The sequence below is a fragment of the Dendropsophus ebraccatus genome, chromosome 1, assembly GCF_027789765.1.
Source record: "Dendropsophus ebraccatus isolate aDenEbr1 chromosome 1, aDenEbr1.pat, whole genome shotgun sequence".
Taxonomy (NCBI): Eukaryota; Metazoa; Chordata; class Amphibia; order Anura; family Hylidae; genus Dendropsophus; species Dendropsophus ebraccatus.
In genome coordinates, this window is record NC_091454.1 from 27,857,103 (window position 1) to 27,877,316 (window position 20,214).

The 20,214-nt window shown below is 43.4% G+C and overlaps 1 protein-coding gene across 2 annotated transcripts in view; it reads right to left on the reverse strand.

Annotated features, from left to right (window-relative positions):
- Nucleotides 1–1,552: 1,552 nt before the first annotated feature.
- Nucleotides 1,553–20,214, reverse strand: part of MAML1 (mastermind like transcriptional coactivator 1) — a 60,041-nt gene continuing 41,379 nt past the window's right edge. The window contains exons 2-5 of one of the 2 annotated variants that reach the window (XM_069969176.1): nt 9,261–10,697; nt 7,869–8,147; nt 7,155–7,269; nt 1,553–6,675 (exon numbers count right to left, since the gene is read on the reverse strand). In XM_069969176.1, coding sequence (XP_069825277.1) covers nt 5,687–6,675; nt 7,155–7,269; nt 7,869–8,147; nt 9,261–10,697 — 2,820 coding nt within the window. In that variant the 3' untranslated portion in view covers nt 1,553–5,686. Of the gene's footprint in view, nt 6,676–7,154; nt 7,270–7,868; nt 8,148–9,260; nt 10,701–20,214 lie in introns of both variants that reach the window. The other variant, XM_069969175.1, reaches the window with a different exon arrangement.

Sequence of the window (20,214 nt, forward strand, 5' to 3'; positions counted from 1 at the left end):
ATTACCAATGACGCCTTGAAGAAGAGAAGAACCGATAACCTGCTGTGGTTTATAGATCGTCTAATATCAAATTTATGAAGCTAATAAACTATGAACTGTAATGTAATAAACTGAACTGTAATAATTATTGCTGTCAACAAAAGTGGTGCTGATACTGGAGGAAAAGCAAATTCCCAGTTACCCTCTATGCACAGGATCAGGATCAGTGGAGATCAGACCACCGGGACCCCTGCTGAGCCAGAGAATGCACAGCCAGCATTCCTATCATTTCTTATGGGCTTCTTGACATGCGCAGTGCCCTCTGTTCTTTCCAAAATACAATTGTTTTTACATAACGTGAATATACCCTTAAAGGAGAGGTCTGACATAATTTTTTATTAAACTATCGTATTGCCCTTCAAAAGTTATACAAATTACCAATATACACTTATTATGGGAAATGCACATAAAGTGCTTTTTTTTCCCTGTACTTACTACTGCATCAAGGCTTCACTTCCTGGATAAAATGGTGATGTCACGACCCGACTCCCAGAGCTGTACAGGCTGTGGCTGCTGGAGAGGATGATGGCAGGGGGACAGTGAGGGACACAGGGCACTGGAGGGACACTGAGCATCCCTCTGCCATCATCCTCTCCAGCAGCCACAGCCCGCACAGCTCTGGGAGTCGGGTCGTGACATCACCATGTTATCCAAGAAGTGAAGCCTTGATGCAGTAGTTTTTTTAGCTATGTGTGCGAACAATGCTGTTCTGCCAGAGGATAGTGAGGTGCCAGGTATATTGAGAATAGCCATACATACAAGAAAAATCCTGGAAAATCCCCTAAAATCTGTTATGAACTATGCTGGCCCATTTTACCATGGTACCAAACTATAAATGCTAATGAATGCTTATATTGCTGCAGACAATACCAGCCTGCTTTATGGCAAACTGGCATTGTTATAATATATTATGGGAAATTAAAGGGAGTCTGTCAGCAGTTTCTAGCCACCAGGAGGCGCCTTTAGCATTCATGTTGAAAGCATTTTAGCTGTGATGGAAAATCTTAGGTTCTATAGAAGTTGAACCTAGCCGGACCTTCCACATTTAAATGCCCAATGCCTTCCAGGTCTGTGGGGAAGGAGGAGACAGTCCGGGTACCGCCTTGAATTCCGGGATTCAGCCTATTACCTAGGCTAAATCCTGGAATTCCAGGCGGTACCCGGGCTGTCTCCTCCTTCCCCACAGACCGGGAAGGCATCGGGAATCAAATGCGGAAGGTTCAACAAGGTTTGAGTTCTATAGAACCTAAAATTTTCCAATGTTCGATCATCTCTAGTGTTCGAACCCCCTTTATGATAAGCATGCTGGAGGTGTGGTCATCTCTAGTGGGCAGGGCTTGAGTCCGGCTCATCTGTACTGCCCACTTTTTATAAAACCAATAGTCAAATATGTTCTACATTCTCCATCATCCTAACCAGGTAAAATAAAACAAATTACCGCCAATTAAAATAAAACAACCTCGAAGTTCCTAAAAAAAAAAAAAAAAAAAACACACACAAGAGAGCATAGAAATACTCTAGCAAAATACTTTTATTTTTTTGAATGGCAGAACATAAGTGGATTTTCTCTCTTCAGTAAGCCATGATATCTGTGGTACAAGAATAAAGTACTGTTTTAACACATTTTCCAAAAAAAAAGAAAAGAAAGAAAAAAAAGGCCAATGTTCAGAAAGTCATCTCCATTTACAAGCGAGGGGAAAAAAAAAAAAAAAGTTACATACATCCCCCTAGACACAGGGAAAAAAAATATATATAAAGAATTACAGCTTCTTTTAAAATCTATTACAAAAAGTTAAAAAATATACAGTCAGGATCTAATTTTTTTTATATTTTTATATAAAAACTGTAAACGATTATTTACAGAGGAAGTGTGAGGAGAAACACAGAACGATTGTATTGTCAGCCACTGGGAAGCGGTTACCACTAGCCTACTAGTCAGCGGGTCATTCCACCTTCGGGCCTGCCGCACTAGTAAGTGGTTAACGCTCCACAGTGGTAACTATTCCCTCCTCCATTCTAGGCCCCGCCCCGAAAAAAAAAAAATTATTGCTAAGTGTACTGTAACATGAGGGAAGAAGGATTGAAATGAGCGGAGCTACTGGCAGAAACACGAACAAAGACGAACATCCAAAGATTGACCAACAAAACAATAATATGTTATGCTCCCATGTATGCAGCCTGCAGCGCAACCACTAACTTGTCATGTGACCAAGACCTCTCAGTGCACAAAAATGGCTATAAGAATGTATGGTGGGGTTTTGACCATTTTTTTTTTTTAAGCCCACAAGGCACGGACATTTGCCCTGATACTAGAGAAGCTATTATGCTGGTATCGTGTGTCTGATTGAAGCCACCTTAAAGGGAACCTCTCATCACTCTTATACCATCTGAATCATGAGTCATTAGTTTCTCCCCGCCCCACCATATTTGATTGACAGATGTCTCCCTGTACCTGACTACAGCAAGATCATATACAATTGGAAATTTATATTATATTTATATATATATATATATATATATATATATATATATATATATTATAAATTTTAAATAGTATAGATCACATCCGAATGAACGTTTACTATGGGGTTCATCAGACACTGAACAAAAAGAAGAAATAATCCCTATCACAAAAAAAACAAATAATTGCACAATGACGGCTTGTCAGCCTTCTAGATAAGGGTCAAGAAATCTCTTCTGCAATCTAGATAGGAATCCAGCCCAGAAAAAGACCTTTTAGTTAAGTATTCTGCAGTCACAGCGCAGAAGTATATACCCTATAATATGCACTTCTATACTGTGTATAAGTATATATACCCCTCTGTAGTGTACAAGGGTGGCATAGAGGCAGAAAGTCGGCTTCATACTGGCTTAGATCCATACAATTCACACAACTTTTAACCTGTAACTCACAGGTTATTAAAGTTAAGAGCGAGAATGATGGGGACATCAAATCCCCATTCATGGCTAGAGAGCAAGACAAGAATATGGCGTCTTTCACCATAGAGATGAATGGGCTGTCACTCATTTTATAAATAAGTTTATTCCTTTCTACATGGGAAACAGACCACAGTCTAGATGACACTAAGGGGGAAGATTTATCAAGTGAAACTGGCTCAGTTGCCCCTAGCAACCAATCAGATTCCACCTTTCATTTTCCAAAGAGTCTGTGAGGAATGAAAGGGGGAATCTGATTGGTTGCTAGGGGCAGCTGAGCCAGTTTCACTTTACACCATGTTTGATAAATCTCCCCCTAAATGTACTGTATGGCTTCTTAAGTCAGAACATTCGTATCCGCTAATGAGGCATTCACTTGTTCCATGCATGGAAGATGTGGTATGGACCAGAATCACAGGACTCCCGGCATCAAGATTCAATATGATGCCAGGAGCTCTGAATCTGTTTAACTCTTTGCGCTACATAACAACCAGCATCATAATGAATCATGATGCCTGGAGCTCCGCAGCACATTGTCCTTACCTATGGACAATGCACAGAACATACGAACAGTGGGCCGAATATTTGCTCTGCCGATCGGTGCTTACTACAGACAGTCATGTCTGCATAATATTCAGCAGAGACATTAAAAACAAATGACTAAAGTAGTTTAACCCCTAGAATAAAATCTCTATAGTTTATTGGGGGGGGAAGGGGATAGTTAAAAGTAAAAAAAAAAAAAAAAAAAATTACAAATACATTAGTGTGAGTCCAGTCATTAAAGTCAATGCTTAGATGAGACTTCTAATATTGCAATACTGATAGAATTAGCCAAATGTTCCCAGGGAATCATGGGCCGCACTACAGAAGGCACGATGGTGAAGAACCCTGGACAGGTCAATGTCTCCCAGTGTTACATCATTGTCCGAAAGAAAGGGGGAGATTTATCAAACATGAAGTAAAGTGAAACTGGCTCAGTTGCCCCTAGCAACCAATCAGATTCCACCGTTCATTTTCCAAAGAGTCTGTGAGGGATGAAAGGTGGAATCTGATTGGTTGCTAGTGGCAACTGGGCCAGTTTCACTTTACACCACGTTTGATAAATCTCCCTCAAAGTTCCTCACAGCTGCTGTGAAAAAACATAATAGTGGAGGTGGAGAGGGGGTCTGCCCAAAAATATACGTATGCCGGATAAGGGTGGAAAGTGCTAAACTGGGTGAAATTTAGTTCATTCTGCGGTAATGTGAATGTAATATATACATAAAAACAAATTTAAAAAAATATTCCCATATATCTCAGATTTACCTTCAAGTTCAATGAGCGGTGGGCCGGCACCTTTGTTGCGCTCTATATAATGTGAAGGGATATGGTGGACTGTGATGTGACAGGCGGTTACACAACATCTATCCCAAAGTCGGAAAATGCATTGTTGCATAGTTCTATACGTGCGCGTTATAATGGAATTAATGGCTGACCCCCTGGCCATGGACTGCTGGCCTAAACAGCCTAACTAAGGACCTGGTAAGTGGATGCACTGATAGGACCAGTCATTTCCTTCCCAATAATTCCCACAAGACATCTGGCCTGAATGTATTGGGCTTCGCTCTGTTCATCCATTCTCCTCATTTTTACAAACCTCGCTCTTACTGTAAGGCATGTGGGTGACAGCAGAAGCCCTCCCCCACTGCTCTGAAACATAGGAGCGAGTAACCAGAGGAATCGAGAGAAAATTAAAACAATTGGTGGCTAAATGTTGAACTAAAATTTGCTCAGTTGCTCCTAGTAATAAACTTCAAGTGGATATTCTCTTAGGCTGACAATGTATGGTGCTAAGGAGCAACTTATGTCACACATCTCAACAAAGTCTGATTCTATTGGAGGAGCAACAGGTGGCTTTCTATCTACCAGGTTTGGATGTCACTTAACAGGGGAAAAGCAAGAACAATCCTTAGAAAGTGAATGGTGAAGGATGTAGTTACTGACGGAGGTTGAATAGACAGTAAATTTGGCTTCTGCTTTGCCCTCCACATTACATTAAAAGTAAAATGCAAAGAGATGACATGATACAGGACATAAAGGCGGGAGCTGCCGTTCTTCCCTAAAGCTTTCCTTTATTAACAGTGAATATTACAAAACAAATAAAAAGGAGCCAAAAAGACTACAGATAAGGGCCAGAGAAGAAATGGAGCTTCTCAGCCACCCAGAGGCGCTACAGAGCACATCTCTGGGGTGAGATTTCACAGTGGGGCGAGGTAAAGCAAATAATGGGGCGTTGTGATGATGGGGTGGGTAGGGGGGGCACAGTGATGAGATTTAAGCTGTAGCTTACAAATAAAGGACAAACCAAGATAGTAGCATTAAACTGGCTCTCTGCTACCGAGAACCCATCACTCCCCACAGTGCTTCTGAAAAATAAGGCATTTGTAGAGCTAGGAAGAGGGGCCCTGCCATCATCAATGACAGAGGCAGGCAGTGGTGAGCGGAGAGACCCTCACATGCGCCAGGCATCTGGGGTCATCGGGGGTCGAGAGGAAGCAGCAGGCCATATATGTTCCAGCCTCAGGGACAACAGTATCTCAATGGCACAGGTTTTTGGTCCGAAAGAAATTTACATTTTAGTTTTTCATATTTTTTCAGTTTTTTTATAAAATGAACTAAAATGTTCTCAAAACCATTATATAAAAAAAAACACAGATGCCCGGGCTCGGTATCAATGGTTCCCCAATAACTCATCCAAGTCATTCATCCACTCTTCCGAAGTCCTGTTTTTGAGCAAGGAGTCCAACAAATCGGCCTCTCCCGACAAGTTCTGTAACGCGGCATTGGCCGCCTGTCCGCCAAATCCAAACGGCAGCTCCTGACCCGTCGACCTAACCTGGTAATTCTGGTTACAGTGAAGTCCGGCTCGGTTTGCCATTTGCTGACCTGGGTTCTGGCTGAACGCCGTCAAGTCTGGCACCGCCTGGCTCATCACAGGAAGGACCTGCTGGTTAGGTGCCGGCTGTTGGGTGCCGGGATTTGTCCTTTGCTGGGCAGCCATATTCGGCATCATCTGACCAGGGACGGAACTGTTCAGCGAGTTCATGGGTCGACCAGCAACTAGACCAACTTGTGGTAGGCCCTGGCCAAATGGTTGGTTGGGTATCTTGTGGTGATTCTGCTGGAGATGAAAGCCCGGATTGGCAGTACTGAAAGCACCCAAGCCATTGTTTCCTTGAGCCTGACTGTTAATGTTCTGCATTTGCTGATGCTGCCACCCGGGATTCTGGGATGCCAGGGCAGCAGGCATTCTCGGCATTTGGGTCTTAGAGAGAGCTGGGTTCATCCCTGCTTTATTATGCTGCGCTGCCAGGGCAGGATTGGCCATAGGGTTTGGTCCGTAACCAGAGGGAAGTGTGTTTCCTTGCCCCTGTATCTGCCTCTGTATCTGAGGCTGTCCGTTGGGTATGTTACCCTGCGCTGCATGGTTTGGCACCATCTGCGGGAGACCTGATCCCATGTTGTACATTCCGCTACGCTGCACATTCTGCATATTGGGGTACTGGGAGACCGCTCGTTCTTGAGAATTGGCAACAGAAGACAAGGGTGCCCCATGCCCCCCTCCCATCTGTAGCATTGGTTGTGATTGGGGAAACATGCGCGGACTTCCTGAAGTTTGATGTGCCATATTGTTCACCCCAGGCATAACTGAAGCCGACCCTACAAGAAAAACAAAAAAAAAACAGCTAAGTAGGTGTTTGGTCTATGTACAGTCATGTTGGCACTCTTACCTTCATGGACAGAAGCTGCAGATCCCCTTTTGATGAGCGGATACTTGAGCTCTTAGGTTTTAATCGAGCCTGATGCTATTGTTAGGCCCAGGCTACAAGCAATGCCCAGCCACATGTTATCACATATGTCTGAATAATGTGTATATAAAGGGATTAGATCACCATTTATGTTCCATGATTACTCCCTACACATACATAGCTACAGAATACAACATAGTGACTTCTATAGGAGAGAGTAGTGGGCGTGCTCTGTCAACTGTGTGGAGGGAAATAGAGAAGAGATCTAAAAGCATTACCAACTGACAGTCATCCACAGTATGTTGTCTCCCTCTAGAGGTGATACCTTGTATTACAAGCCTGCATTGCTATAACTGGTGTATTGCATAAGTGTAGTGATATGGACCTCACCTGGAAAGGGGCCCACTGCCTGCTGTGGGTAGGAGTTCTGCTGCTGGTCCTGGTACTGTGGGGGTGGTCTGGTAAGGTGCCGCTGGAGTTGCTCCTGTTGGTGCCTTTGCTTCTCCTATTATGGAAAAAAAAAACAAAAAAAAACAATGGTTATATAGCGTCCTGACACTAAAGTGTGGATAAACCTACAGCTGCACCACTCCCGACTGGGATATTTAAGAGGAATTTTGTCAACTCTAAATAAGTCCAATATTCTACAGGGAGATATGTGTGTGTGTGTGTGTGTGTGTGTGTGTGTGTGTGTGTGTGTGTGTTATATATAGATACTACTACATGGAGCACACTGCTATCCTGTACTGTACATCCAACTCCCAATAACCTCTATGGAAATGATGGAAAACATGTTAAGCAGCTGTTATTGGCCTACTGATCACCTCTGGTGGCCGTAAGCAGGCCAGTGGGTCCCCATATACCTTAGCCATATTACAGTGCCTGATGTGCCAGGTAGGAGAGCATCGAGGGCTCTCCATGAAAAGAATAGTTAAGCTTTCCCGACTAATGATCAGTGAGGGTCTGAACACATGGACCGATCAAAACTTGACATGTCTCCAGGTCAAAGTAATAGGGAGAATAATTGGCTTTTTACCTTTAGGAGCCAACATAATAGTAATGCTCTGTCTGTACAGTGTACATGGAGTCTTGTGTATGACGTACCTGCTCTGCCAGGAGCTGCTGCTGCTGCTGTCGCTGGCCCATGAGATACTGCTGTTTCTGCTGCTCCAGTAGTAGCTGCTGCTTCTGCTCGCGCTGTTTCTGCTGTTCTAGAAGAAGCTGCTGTTGCTGCTGCTGCTTGATCAGCGCCTGCTGCTGACTGTTCAGGTAAGGTGCATTGCCATGGTTGGCAGCCATAGATACTGCGGGAGCCTGCGACACCACCCCGGGCCCCCCTACAGAAACTGGGACACGAGGCACATTGGGCTGAGGATTCTGGTCCTGTAAGAGAAGACAGATACAGCCACACTTATTATCTGTTCAATGGAGCCATTTATATATTCACATATGTAAGGAAATATCCATGCTTTGCCGCTGCCTGTCAGAGTATACGACTTTCCTTAAAAGCGTGGTCAACCATGTCCAACGGGATAATTGTATACGACCCAAAACGTGACCAATATAGTCACATTCACACTACATTTGGCCCATTCAAGTGCATGAATCCAGAAGCAACACAATGTGGTATAAGTCCGCAACCTGATCTCAGGGTCTCAGGCCTACACCACACAATTTGCCGGTGTATAGATGTGAACTTGGCCTTAATCTGCAGATTCAGCTTATTTTAGTATTATCTTCTGTAAGGACCCCCAAAGTCAGGTGACCACCCCTATTTTGGTAGGACCCGCCAATTGTCTATTGTGTATGGGGGCATCTTGGCTCTCCTCTGACAGATGAGACTAGAGGAGAGGAGGGTCGGCCCCAATGGATTTCAACATCTGATCCTTTCGTTTCTCCCTAGAAGTGCCTGGCAGCAGCTTTCTTTCCTTTCCCTATTGAAAATACATGAATGCTTAGCTGACCTAAGTGTGCCTGTGTATGGGGCAATCGGAACAAGTAGCGGTCCACCGAATGAACGTTCGGCTGATTGCTATTTGTGGACCTTTAATCATATGTGTAAGACCCCTATTGCTTCCAATCCCCACTATGTGCTGACTTTGTAATAGGTAAAGAAAAAAAAAAAACAAAAAAAAAAACAACACACTGCCAGGCTCTGGCGGCAGCTTTGCTCTTCAAGAACAAAGGCATCAGGTAGCTACAACCCAACATGATCAATCCTTCTTTCTCCAAATGTCAGGACACTACCATATACATAAGTGTCGCCCACTCCTGCCAAAATAAGTGGGTTAGGCAGACATCCATATAAGATTATATATTTATATTTATATAATAGTTTCGATAGATATGACAAATTTATATATATATATATATATATATATATATATATATATATATTATATATATATATATATATATGCTATAGATATGTATCTATATCATGGTGTACCAATCTTGGCATGGCACAATGTTACATAGCAAGTTCATGCCACCTACCTGCCCATGCGATACTAATGGTCTATAGGGAATTCCAGCCTTTTGTTTCATTATAAACATTCGGTTCTGTTCCTCGGACATAGGAGGCATCTGCTGCTGCTGCTGTGACGCCTGCTGCTGTCGCTGCTGAAGATAGGACATCATTACATTCTTGTTCTGATTTTGGGATACAACCCCCGGACCACAGTCGGCCTCATAATGTGAGAGCGGTATGGTGTTGCCATAGTCCAGCATGGCATTGGGACCCGCTGACTGGTTGGGGTTCAGGCTGTTTGGAGGCTTATGACTGATCATGTTTACGTGGTTGGGCTGCATGTAGGAGCCGCCACCACGCGGGGAATTTTTGTTCATGTTAGGCATCAAAAGTTTCTGGTTATTAAAGTCTTGTGAGTACACAGAGGGGCTGGTGGGCTTATCCATGCTATAGGGAACACCCAGCGGACTCTGAGAGGATCTTGACTGGGGCCAGTTGGCCATCTGATTGGACTGATGGACCTGCTGAGTCTGTTGCTGGTTTTGCAGCATCTGGTCCCTCTTCTGCTTAGCTGCAATCTGCTGTAGTTGGTGCGCGGAGGACATCTCTTTGGTAGTTCCAGCACTCTGCCCGCTCAATAATACATTGGGTAAAGGTCTCTGCACATTTTGCGACTGGCTTGAAGGTTGCATTGACGTCGGATTGGATGAATCGGTCACAGTCTGAGACGACTGCTGGAACACAGTCTGAGAACCACCTACCACGGGAGATGAGCTGCTAGTAGGCACTGTAGGAGCTCCGCCAAAAGGCCCACAGGACGACGACCTCACTTGGGGTGACCCGAGGGAATCCTGCTCAAAGGTCGCAGGAGAAAACTCGGTTTTGATATGAATGTCTTGTGTTGATGGGGTTTGCGTGGCAGAATTTGAGGCATCATTGTCCTTTTTGTCCTCAAAGTCGTCGCTGAAAAGATCCTTCATGTCCTCATCGGGAACAGATTTGTTAAGTTCCTCTATGAGCTCCTTCCATTCCTGTTCATTCAGGTTTAGGTCCGGCATCAGGTTATTTTGAGACATGGACCCACCGACTCCAGACAGCATACAAGGCAAGTCATCCACCGGCTCCTGCTTCATTTCTTTGCCCAAGCAAAGAGAGAAATCATCGGTGTCCCCATTCCCGTTCAGCTGCAAACCTGCATCTGGAACACACTTCTTACTGACCCCATCAAGTCCAATAGCATGGCTGCCATTCAGCTGCAAAGAATCTCCACTGGGAGGCTTACTGTCCAGCTGATGTAAGGGCGAAACGGGGGGCAATCCGTTCGATGAGCCGATCACTCCCACTAGTCCATCATCGTGTCGGAGCTTCTTGGACACTGAGAAGATGTCTCCATATCCGTTCTGCTGATCCCCGTTCTGAGGCGAAGCTGCGCTGTCCAGCTTTCTTTTAACTGTTTCATGGAGCTGCTGGAAAGAAAAAAGGAAAAATCATCAGATATATTCATCAGAAGTGTAACCGGATTCATAAGATTGTTCACAATAAAGACATGAAATTGTATTCTTTAGCTTTTTCTACTATTGGAATCTATTGACCAAGCAGTAATTACCAGAGTCGTACACCAGGTGGCAGTAAACGCAAGCACTTCAGTATCTTTAGTCCACAGCCACACAAAACAGAAGCTCCACTCAAAGTGTCAGCCAAATAAATTCCACTGTGGTTATGGTGACCTTTTCGGATAAGCGTGCGGCCCCAGCCCGAGCACTCCTAGTTCTGGGGACTTATTAAAACCACTTACTTTCCTCCCAAGACTTCTGCCATAGATCTCACAGAGAGGAAACCTGCTCCTCGCTTCCCATTCTGTACATGAATACTATAATACTACAATACTTTGTATAGTAAATTATATACATCTGTCCCCTATTGCAGGAATGTCATGAGATAGATAGATAGATAGATAGATAGATAGATAGATAGATAGATAGATAGGATAGAGCTTAGTCATTGCATAAGAAAGACAACCTAATATATAGAATAACTCTTTACGTTCTGAGGACAAAACTCCAAATGACCCCATTATTCTCAAGGAGAGTTTGTTACAATTGTATCTAGTACAGACAAGCATCTGTAAGGGTCAGTTCACACTGAGTATTGGAGACGAAATTCCGAAGACAGAGTCCGCTCTCCGCTCCAAGAATTGGCATGTCAATTCTTTGAGCAGAAAGGCGCGGAGAGCGGAGGCGCCCTATACCTTACATTTAAGTCTGAGGCAGGCGGAATTCCGAGTGGAGTCTGGGACGGGATTTTGCTCTGAACTTCAATGCCAATTTGAACTGACCCTACACAAAACAGCTTGAATGCCATACAGTTTTATTTCTCCTGCCCTGATACACTGTAACAAAGAAAGACATGAAAAAGATCTGGGCTACTAAAGCAAGGATTGTCTAGACTAGACTGTTACCTTCTCACAGCCGAAAGCTCTGTATTTCCATACAGTTTCCATTCACTGACAACAAGCAGCGATGGCAAAGAATTAAAAGGCTGTTGGAAACTTGCACAACTTAAAGGGACTGTCTAACCAGTTATTATGGATGTGGTAAGAGGTGAATCCGCAGACTGGGACCACATCTGTGTGTAAGTATGTTCACACAGGGTATATTTCCCTTCAGAAATTCTAAAGTAGGCCTCGGATTTCTGTAGGGTACTGTGACATTGGTGGATATAGATGAGCCTCAACAGTAGACAACTGGCAACATCAGGCGATAATCCCATAAAAGCCAATTTACATGCAAATTTTTTTGAACTACAGCCACAGATCTGATACACACATCCATCACTATGATCCTCGGGGGAGGAGTTTCCTTATAGGAGGTTTGAAACTGCGTGGCACCACCCCCGAGCTGCACTGGCAGCAATGGTGATTATGAATATATGGTTTTCGGTTTCTTCCTCTATTTTTACCAGGTAAATATGTGATTTCTGCCGACAACAGACCAGTATAGGAACACAATGTTTTCTCTTTGTTTCATGCAAGATTACCAGGTGCCTGAAAGCCCCTTATTTCTCTACATCTGTACTCATAAGGACGAGTGGAACATGCATTGTAATGGGAAGGAATGGTCGGTATTAAATATCAATAGTCCTTTACAACACAACACAAGCCTTTCTATTCTACAGTCAGTTTGCTGCATTGTATTGCAGACACTTATCCACACTGTATAGACCTGATATAACCTTAGCTTCCCTCGTCTTACCCAGTGTCCTCCTGTTATTTCTCAAGGGAGCAGAGGATGATCTAAGCAAAGGACAATCTTACAGAGAACACCATGTATCTACAAGGAGCAGCGAGGAGCTGTGACATCACCACAATCTTAGTCATTCGCTATCGGACGCCACAGACAGTAATATATCCATGGTCTTACAATACTTTATGACTACCTGAAATTTTATTTTTTGTTTCTTTTAATGCTTAAAAAAAGATGCAATGTGTAGGTTGTTTTAAGAAAATACATGCTATTATTTTGTAATACTCCTGGTATTTCATAACTGTGATGAGGTAAAGTAGGCAGAGTTTAGCGGGATGGGCATGGGCTCCCCCACACCGATGCCCATAGCAGACGTCAACATGCTTTTGTGGCAGAAAAATGTATGGCCAGCTAAAGAATCTGACTACGCAGAGTTTGTTTGTAGTCTGTAACCATGGAGACACTGAGGCCTACATGGAAGCTGTATCAAAACGTAGTAAAATCCACGGCACTCAATATTATGCAGAAGTGATAGTATTTCATATTGGTCGGAGTATACACTATGTAGTAGAGACCATAAATATAAAGCAAGCTTTCGGCCCTTCCTGGACCTTCCTCAGGCTAATGGATCTCACAGTAGTCAGTATGTCTGGAGTCTGGTGGACTCCACCAGACTCCAGACATACTGACTACTGTGAGATCCATTAGCCTGAGGAAGGTCCGGGAGGGCCGAAAGCTTGCTTTCTATTTATGGTCTCTACTACATAGTATTTCATATTGGTCGGAGTATACACTATTTGTCTATCACTGTAAAATAAATTATCACTTTTGCATAATATTGAGTGCCGTGGATTTTACTACGTTTTGATATGCATGGTTTAAGAACCACAACCCACAGAGCACCAACCAGCGAGAGGTGTGCAGCTCTGACCTATTCTACATGGAAGCTGTAGACACAAAACAGCAGGATATCTTTTCTTAAATGAAGATTATTGACAATGTTGCTATATTTGTTATATATTAGAAGCATTAAGAATGCTTAAAGAGGATGTACGACCAGGTACATCCTCTTGAATTTAACACATGGATAGATTGGCGCTGTTATGGGGAAGCCGGTTGCCGCGGTCCATTTTTCGAACCGCGGCCCGGTTCCTGTGTACGGCGCCGTTCTATCCAGCGTGCTGAAGCACTGGAGGTCGACCGACCTGCCCTCAGTGGGAGGGAATTCCCTCCCCTCTGACGCGGCTCCATTGATTCTAAAAACGGAAAACGGACCGTGGCATCGGCTTCCCCATGATGGCACCGATCTATTGGTGTGTTAAATTCACGCTCTTTAAACAGTCACTGTTATATCAAACAACTTCCCTCTATGTGATTCCTAATATTTGTAATTTATTTACCAAAAATGAATTCTTATTCCAGAATAACAGCACAAAAAATCTTGGCCACTATGCATCTCCCTTCTCTGTAATCTGCTGTTCACTGCTTGTTGTTAGGGGAAATCTGTCTCTCTTAATAGCCTGTATTCATGTTTTTCAGGCAGCCCTAGAGCACGCATCTCCTCCAGTCACCGGGATTCATATACGGAGCGTTCAGGTTCACGCAAACCGAAACTTACTGTAAGTTCGCTAATCTATAATCAGAACACAAAAGAGGAAATGGGTTGGGGTTTAGAATGTGCAGAAGAAAGAGATCTGAACTTCCAAGCTGAAGATGATCCACACTGTGCCTGAAAGGTAAATCAAGGCTTATGTCTAACCATCATAAAGCATAGGGCACCTGTCCCTTTTGTTAATACCAGTGTACCTACTGCTGTATGTCTTCAGTACTGCAGTGTGTACTGTGTGCAGAGAGGAGTATGTGCTGTGATTGGCCAGATAAGTGAGGGAAAAGTTGTCCTAAAAGTGTACTACTGACAAACAGCCCAGGAAATGGAGAGTATGAGCAATAGCCGTGCACCATGGAAGGGACTCTCAGGAGCTCAACAGCAGCAGAGGGAGCACGAACATCACCTTATCACTACTGAGAAGGGTTAATATTAAAAAAAAAAAAAAAAAAAAAAAAAACCGTGCTCAGCAACAACACTTATTCCAGTAGGATTGTTATACTGCAGATAAATAGCCGCATTAGTAATAGGACAAGTCAGGCCAAAAGGTTCACCTCACAATCCAGGTCAAACACACAGAGTAATTCTGCCTCTAGGTAAAGAACTGGGTCCGGGGCACAAGGAGATAAATGTTGTCACGTTGCAGATTGTCCGATGGCACAACACCCACCCATTATAAGTAATGTGCTCCAGTATCACCTTCATCTGCCTGGGAAGAGACAAAGAGTGAACTGGGTGAGTAACGCTTACACCCACACGAAACCTGTAACCGGTGTCTGACACATTAAAAGCAAGGCGACTCCTCTTCTCAGGGATATCACTAGAAAATATACCTTTACAGAGAGAGATGGTGCTGCGCACGCAGGACAGGGAACCTCATTTTCAGAACCGTCACGTATATAGACTGAGGCAGAAGAGGTCATGCCTGGAGCAGTGTACGTAGTCATAGGGCTGCATGGGGACTATACAGCATTTCTATATTTCACTGCATAGAAGACAAAAGGCCGAGCTGTAGGGTGCCCCCCCCCCCAAGGGCCGTCATGGCCTAATGGGTTAAGAAAGGTTATTATAGCTCTGGTTGGGTCAAAAGGAAGCAAATTTTTCCCCACAGGTCACAAGACACCACAAAGGACATAAAAGCAAAAATAGTAAAAAGCAATGTGTTAAGTCCCATGATGGAAGTCGTGGCGGCGGAGACATAAGATGGTGTAGTAAACAGTGACCATGCAGAATCAATGCACAGGGCAGGCGCTGGCTCTCCAGACCTGGAGCGGGGAGGGGTTGGGAACGTCTGTATGGTGGAACGTCTCCCTCAGGCATGTGGAGACTAGTATCTCATACAAGACAATCCAACTACTCTGTTACAGCCGATGTTCTCGAATTACAGAGCAAACAACTCAGCCAAACTCTCTCGGCAGCCAGCTTTCTACTGCGAAAAACAGCAAGACGAGGCAATGTAGATGACGGCCGCTGTACATCACGGCCGGGGCTTCAGCAATGGTGGCGCAGGGTGTAAATCGTGGAAATGTTCACGTCTCCTGGTGCCATGAGAGATCATCATCAGACACATCACTCAACAAGCGGAGGGCACATCAGGATTCCTGGATGATATGCTAACAGTACACTATGCCAGCCAAAAAAACAGGCACAAACAAGATGGAACAGGGGCCATGAATGACAATAAGCAGCCCCCCAGTATCACCCCAGGCCAAGAGATAGTCCTGCCATGGAAATTGCCCCTGCAGAGGCCGCTGTGGTATAGCATGGTGCCCATTCACGTGCAGGTATTTTCAATGAGGAAAGGAAAGAAAATAGCTGTCAGGAGATTATATATATTATATATATATATATTATATATGAGATTTATCAAACATTGTGTCAAGTGAAACTGGCTCAGTTGCCCCTAGCAACCAATCAGATTCCACCTTTCATTCCTCACAGACTCTTTGGAAAATGAAAGGTGGAATCTGATTGGTTGCTAGGGGCAACTGAGCCAGTTTCACTTGACACCATGTTTGATAAATCTCATACAAACACAATAATAATAATAATAATAATAATATTATTATTATTATTATTAAATAAATTATTAATATTATTATTATTATTATTATTATTATTATTATTATTATTATAATATATATATATATATATATTATTTATTTATATTTATTATAGACAGACATTTAAAGTGTCCTTGCTATTTGCAAAAAAATTGTCAAAAGTTTTGATCGATTGGTGTCTGAGCAGCTTTCATAGTGTACTTGCTTGAAGCCTGGACACCTTATAGACTTCTATGGTCTCCTGCACGGAGGATGTGGCCCTTTCCTGTGCTATGGATTCGTAGTTCTGCTGACCACATGCAGCCAGATTTGTGGGTATGAACGACCGACAAGGTGTCAACCACTGTCACGGACCATGCACAGGAACTATAGGAGCCCAGACCCAATGCCGCCCATACAATGACATGTCCCACTTATATGTGGTTTGAGCTCCAGGCAAATATATAGATCATATGCATTACCCCATAGAACAGAACTGTGGAGGGTATAAGACATGTGCAAGAGGCCTAGGCGGAATCCATCCTCCACCAGGAAGTTCGAGCATCTGTATGTCTCGCTGGTGTTATGTAATGGCCTTAAAGTGATATTTACAGATAGAAACATCAAGAAAAGGACAGACGCGTGCTATTCCTTAACACATGGGATAGATGTCTTCATTTAATCAGAAATACAGCAGAGCACTTGCTGTCTGGTTCCCCACACATTACAGCTGGTTCCTGGGGGTCTCAATACTCAATATGCAAGATCCCCCCTGACATCCCAGACTAGAACACAGCAAAAGTACCAGGAAGCTCTGCCCTAACAGCGCAGCCACGCCAGGCGTCAACCGGGAGCTGATCTCCATGTAACTACACAGGAAATAATAGCCACAGGAAGGGGTCAGGCCATGCTGCGCACTGCCGGTGACATACTACAGCTGTACAGCCAGCCGAGCTGTTTGTTTACCAGAGGAATGACATATCAATGAGGGTGAAGCAGACATTGCACCGGACACACAGGAACTACCTGCTATACCACAAGTGCACAGTCATCTATGGAGGAGGGACGAGGATGAAGAAGAGGAGTCACCATATAACAAGGCCTCATCCACATGTACGCAGCTCTGCAGCTGTTGTAAAACTACAACTCCCATCATGCCATGACTGCTTTCGGCTGTCAGGACCATCATGGGAGTTGCAGTTTAAAAAGGGGTTGTCCAGCGAAAATCTTTTCCTTTCAAATCAACGGATGTCAGGAAGTTATACACATTTGTAATTTACTTCTATTTAAAAAAATCTCAAGTCTTCCAGTACTTATCAGCTGCTGTATGTTCTGCAGGAAGTGGTGTATTCTTTTCAGTCTGACAGGAACTGTCCAGAGCAGTAGCAAATCCCCATAGAAAAGGTCTCCTGTCATGGACAGAGGTAGCAGCAGAGAGCACCGAAAAGAATATACCACTTCCTGCAGGACATACAGCAGCTGATAAGTACGGAAAGACTTGAGATTTTTAAGCAGAACAAGTAAAAATTACAAATGTGTATAGCTTTCTGAAACCGGTTGATTTGAGAGAAAGATTTTCACCAGAGTACCCCCTTTAACAATGATGCTTGTACTATTGATGAAGTCGTACTATTAAAAGTAGAAACCAAAATACAAAGTGTGAACCAAACCCTACTGATTGCATTAAGCAGCAACCCCACCCACAATTCCTCTAAATCCTGCACAGTCAGCAATATCCATCCTGTGGGACAGAAAAGATATCCGCTCCTAATACTGCTCACTGGGAAGTGAGTGAGAAGACCTAACTGGATTTTCTGAGCATTCTGTACACCAGATATCTGCCATCTTCCATAGCTGCACGGCTATCTACATTGATCAAATTGTGATAGGTAATACCGTCCCACCATAAAAAAAAAATTATTCTGTAAAGGGGGGAAAAAAAAAAAAAAAACTACAACTTTTTTCTTCATAAAGCTCAGTTTGTTATCAAGAGGAAATGGGATAATGGGTTGTCCAGGGTTATAGTATTTTTTGCTACATATGGCTGGGGTGCATTAAAAAAAAAAAAAAAAAAAAGAAGAAAAGAGAAAAAGGTCATAGGGCCCTATTACAAGGTGCGATTATAATCGTTCTGTATAACTGCAGGCAACAATCAAAAATCGTTCGTATGTCGTTGAATTATCCTAAATCCTAGATCTGACCCTAAAAATAATTCCACATTTGTTTGCTCAAGTTCTGCATTTGTTCACTAATCGCTCAGTGTAATTGCAGATTGTTTATTGTTTTGCTGGGATCAGAAGGAATAAACGGTCGTACGGTAACTATTGCAATAACGATCATAGTAACGATCGTAACGACCATAGTTTTGTGTAATACGGTGAAGGATTTCAGGTTACCAATAAACATCTCGTTTGCGAACGTTTATCATTACTCGTTAATCCTTGTAATAGGACCCTTACTCATCTTCCCTAATCCTCTGTGGCTGCTGTTCTGACACTTCCCAGTCCCCACTGCTCCCAGTGACAACTTGTCTCAGCAGGAACTGTTCAGCCAATCACTGACTGAGGCGGGACACTGCAGCACCTAATGATTGGCTGAGCCAACTTGTCAGTCACAGGAACCTGCAGAGATAGGAGGTCAGAAAAGCAGCTACAGGAGATTGGAGTAAGTGAGAATCACTGTTTTTTTTTGTTTGTTTGTTTTTTGACATACCCTTTAATTCATTCCTGTTCATTACGAATGTGATTTAGCGATATAAATCCATGGTTAGGATCATTTTAAAGGTGCTAATCTGCCACAGAAACCGCTATTAAAGGGGTCATCCAGCTATTTAGCGCTACAAAAGCATGGCCACTTTCCCCCTACTGTTGTCTCCAGATTGGGTGGGGTTTTAAAACTCAGTTCCATTGAAGTAAATGGAGCTTAATTGCAAACTGCACCTGAACTGGAGACAACAGTAGGGGGAAAAGTGGCCATGCTTTTGTAGCGCTGGATAACCCCTTTAAAGGGATACTCCTGACATGACTGATGTTATATGGGGTTTGACAGGATCAGTCTCTGTAGTCGCCCCATTCGCAGCAACAGCTAGCCAATCTTTCAGCTAAAACAAAACAGAAAAAAGTAGTGTGAACCCCACACTAGTATAACAGGGAACGTTCCTTTAAATAACTTCTAGGAACTGCTTCTATGGAAGAATGCTATTGCATTACATCTATTGAGCACATATATTTTCTTCCTACGCTCGCAGTTGTAGACCGGTCATTGACATGTTAATATGTTCTTTTTTACTCGTCTTGTCTTACCACTGGTTTACACACACGAGTACAATAAGATACTTGACATAGCCCGAAGCTAGTTCCACAGAGGCCCCAAGACCTAGCGAGTAAGTCACGGGATGTACTTCCGGTAACAATGGCCGGTCACTCTATAACAGAAGCTGCATTATGGGGAGAATCACCGTCTGTACACACAGATGGGAAGACCGCCATACAAGCTATGAGCAAGCCGCCTTGTCAGTCCCTGCTACTCCCGGCTCACCCCAAGAAACCCAATCTGCTCTGCAAACCAGAAGAACTTGTTTCACTACTGGGTGAAAAGATCTGGGATTGGCTTTCAGGACAAATCAGTTTAAGGTGCAATTCACTAGATAAGTGTTAAAACATATATATATATATATATATATATATATATATATATATATATATATATATATATAGACACACACAATATTATTATTAAACTTTTGTGAAGGTTTCTAAACTTAATATTTAACAACCACAGAAAGTTAAGCGGAAGTGAAGTCAAACAGAAAAACAAAACCTATACTCATCTTCCTTACTACCCTGCAGCACTGCTGGTGTTACTGCTCAGCCAATCAGGGGTCACAGAGGTGTCCTGCCTCAGTTGCTGATTGGCTGTGCAGGAAGGTCCTTGTGCCCGCACAGTGCAGCAAAGCAGGAACCAACATAGTGCCAGGGGAGTAATGATGGAGAGTATAGTAGTTTTTTTTTTTTTTTTTAACTGTGCCCTGAGAGTATCTACAGGAAAGAGGTAACTAGCAGGGATGTAACCTCTCTCTCTGCTGGGAAGA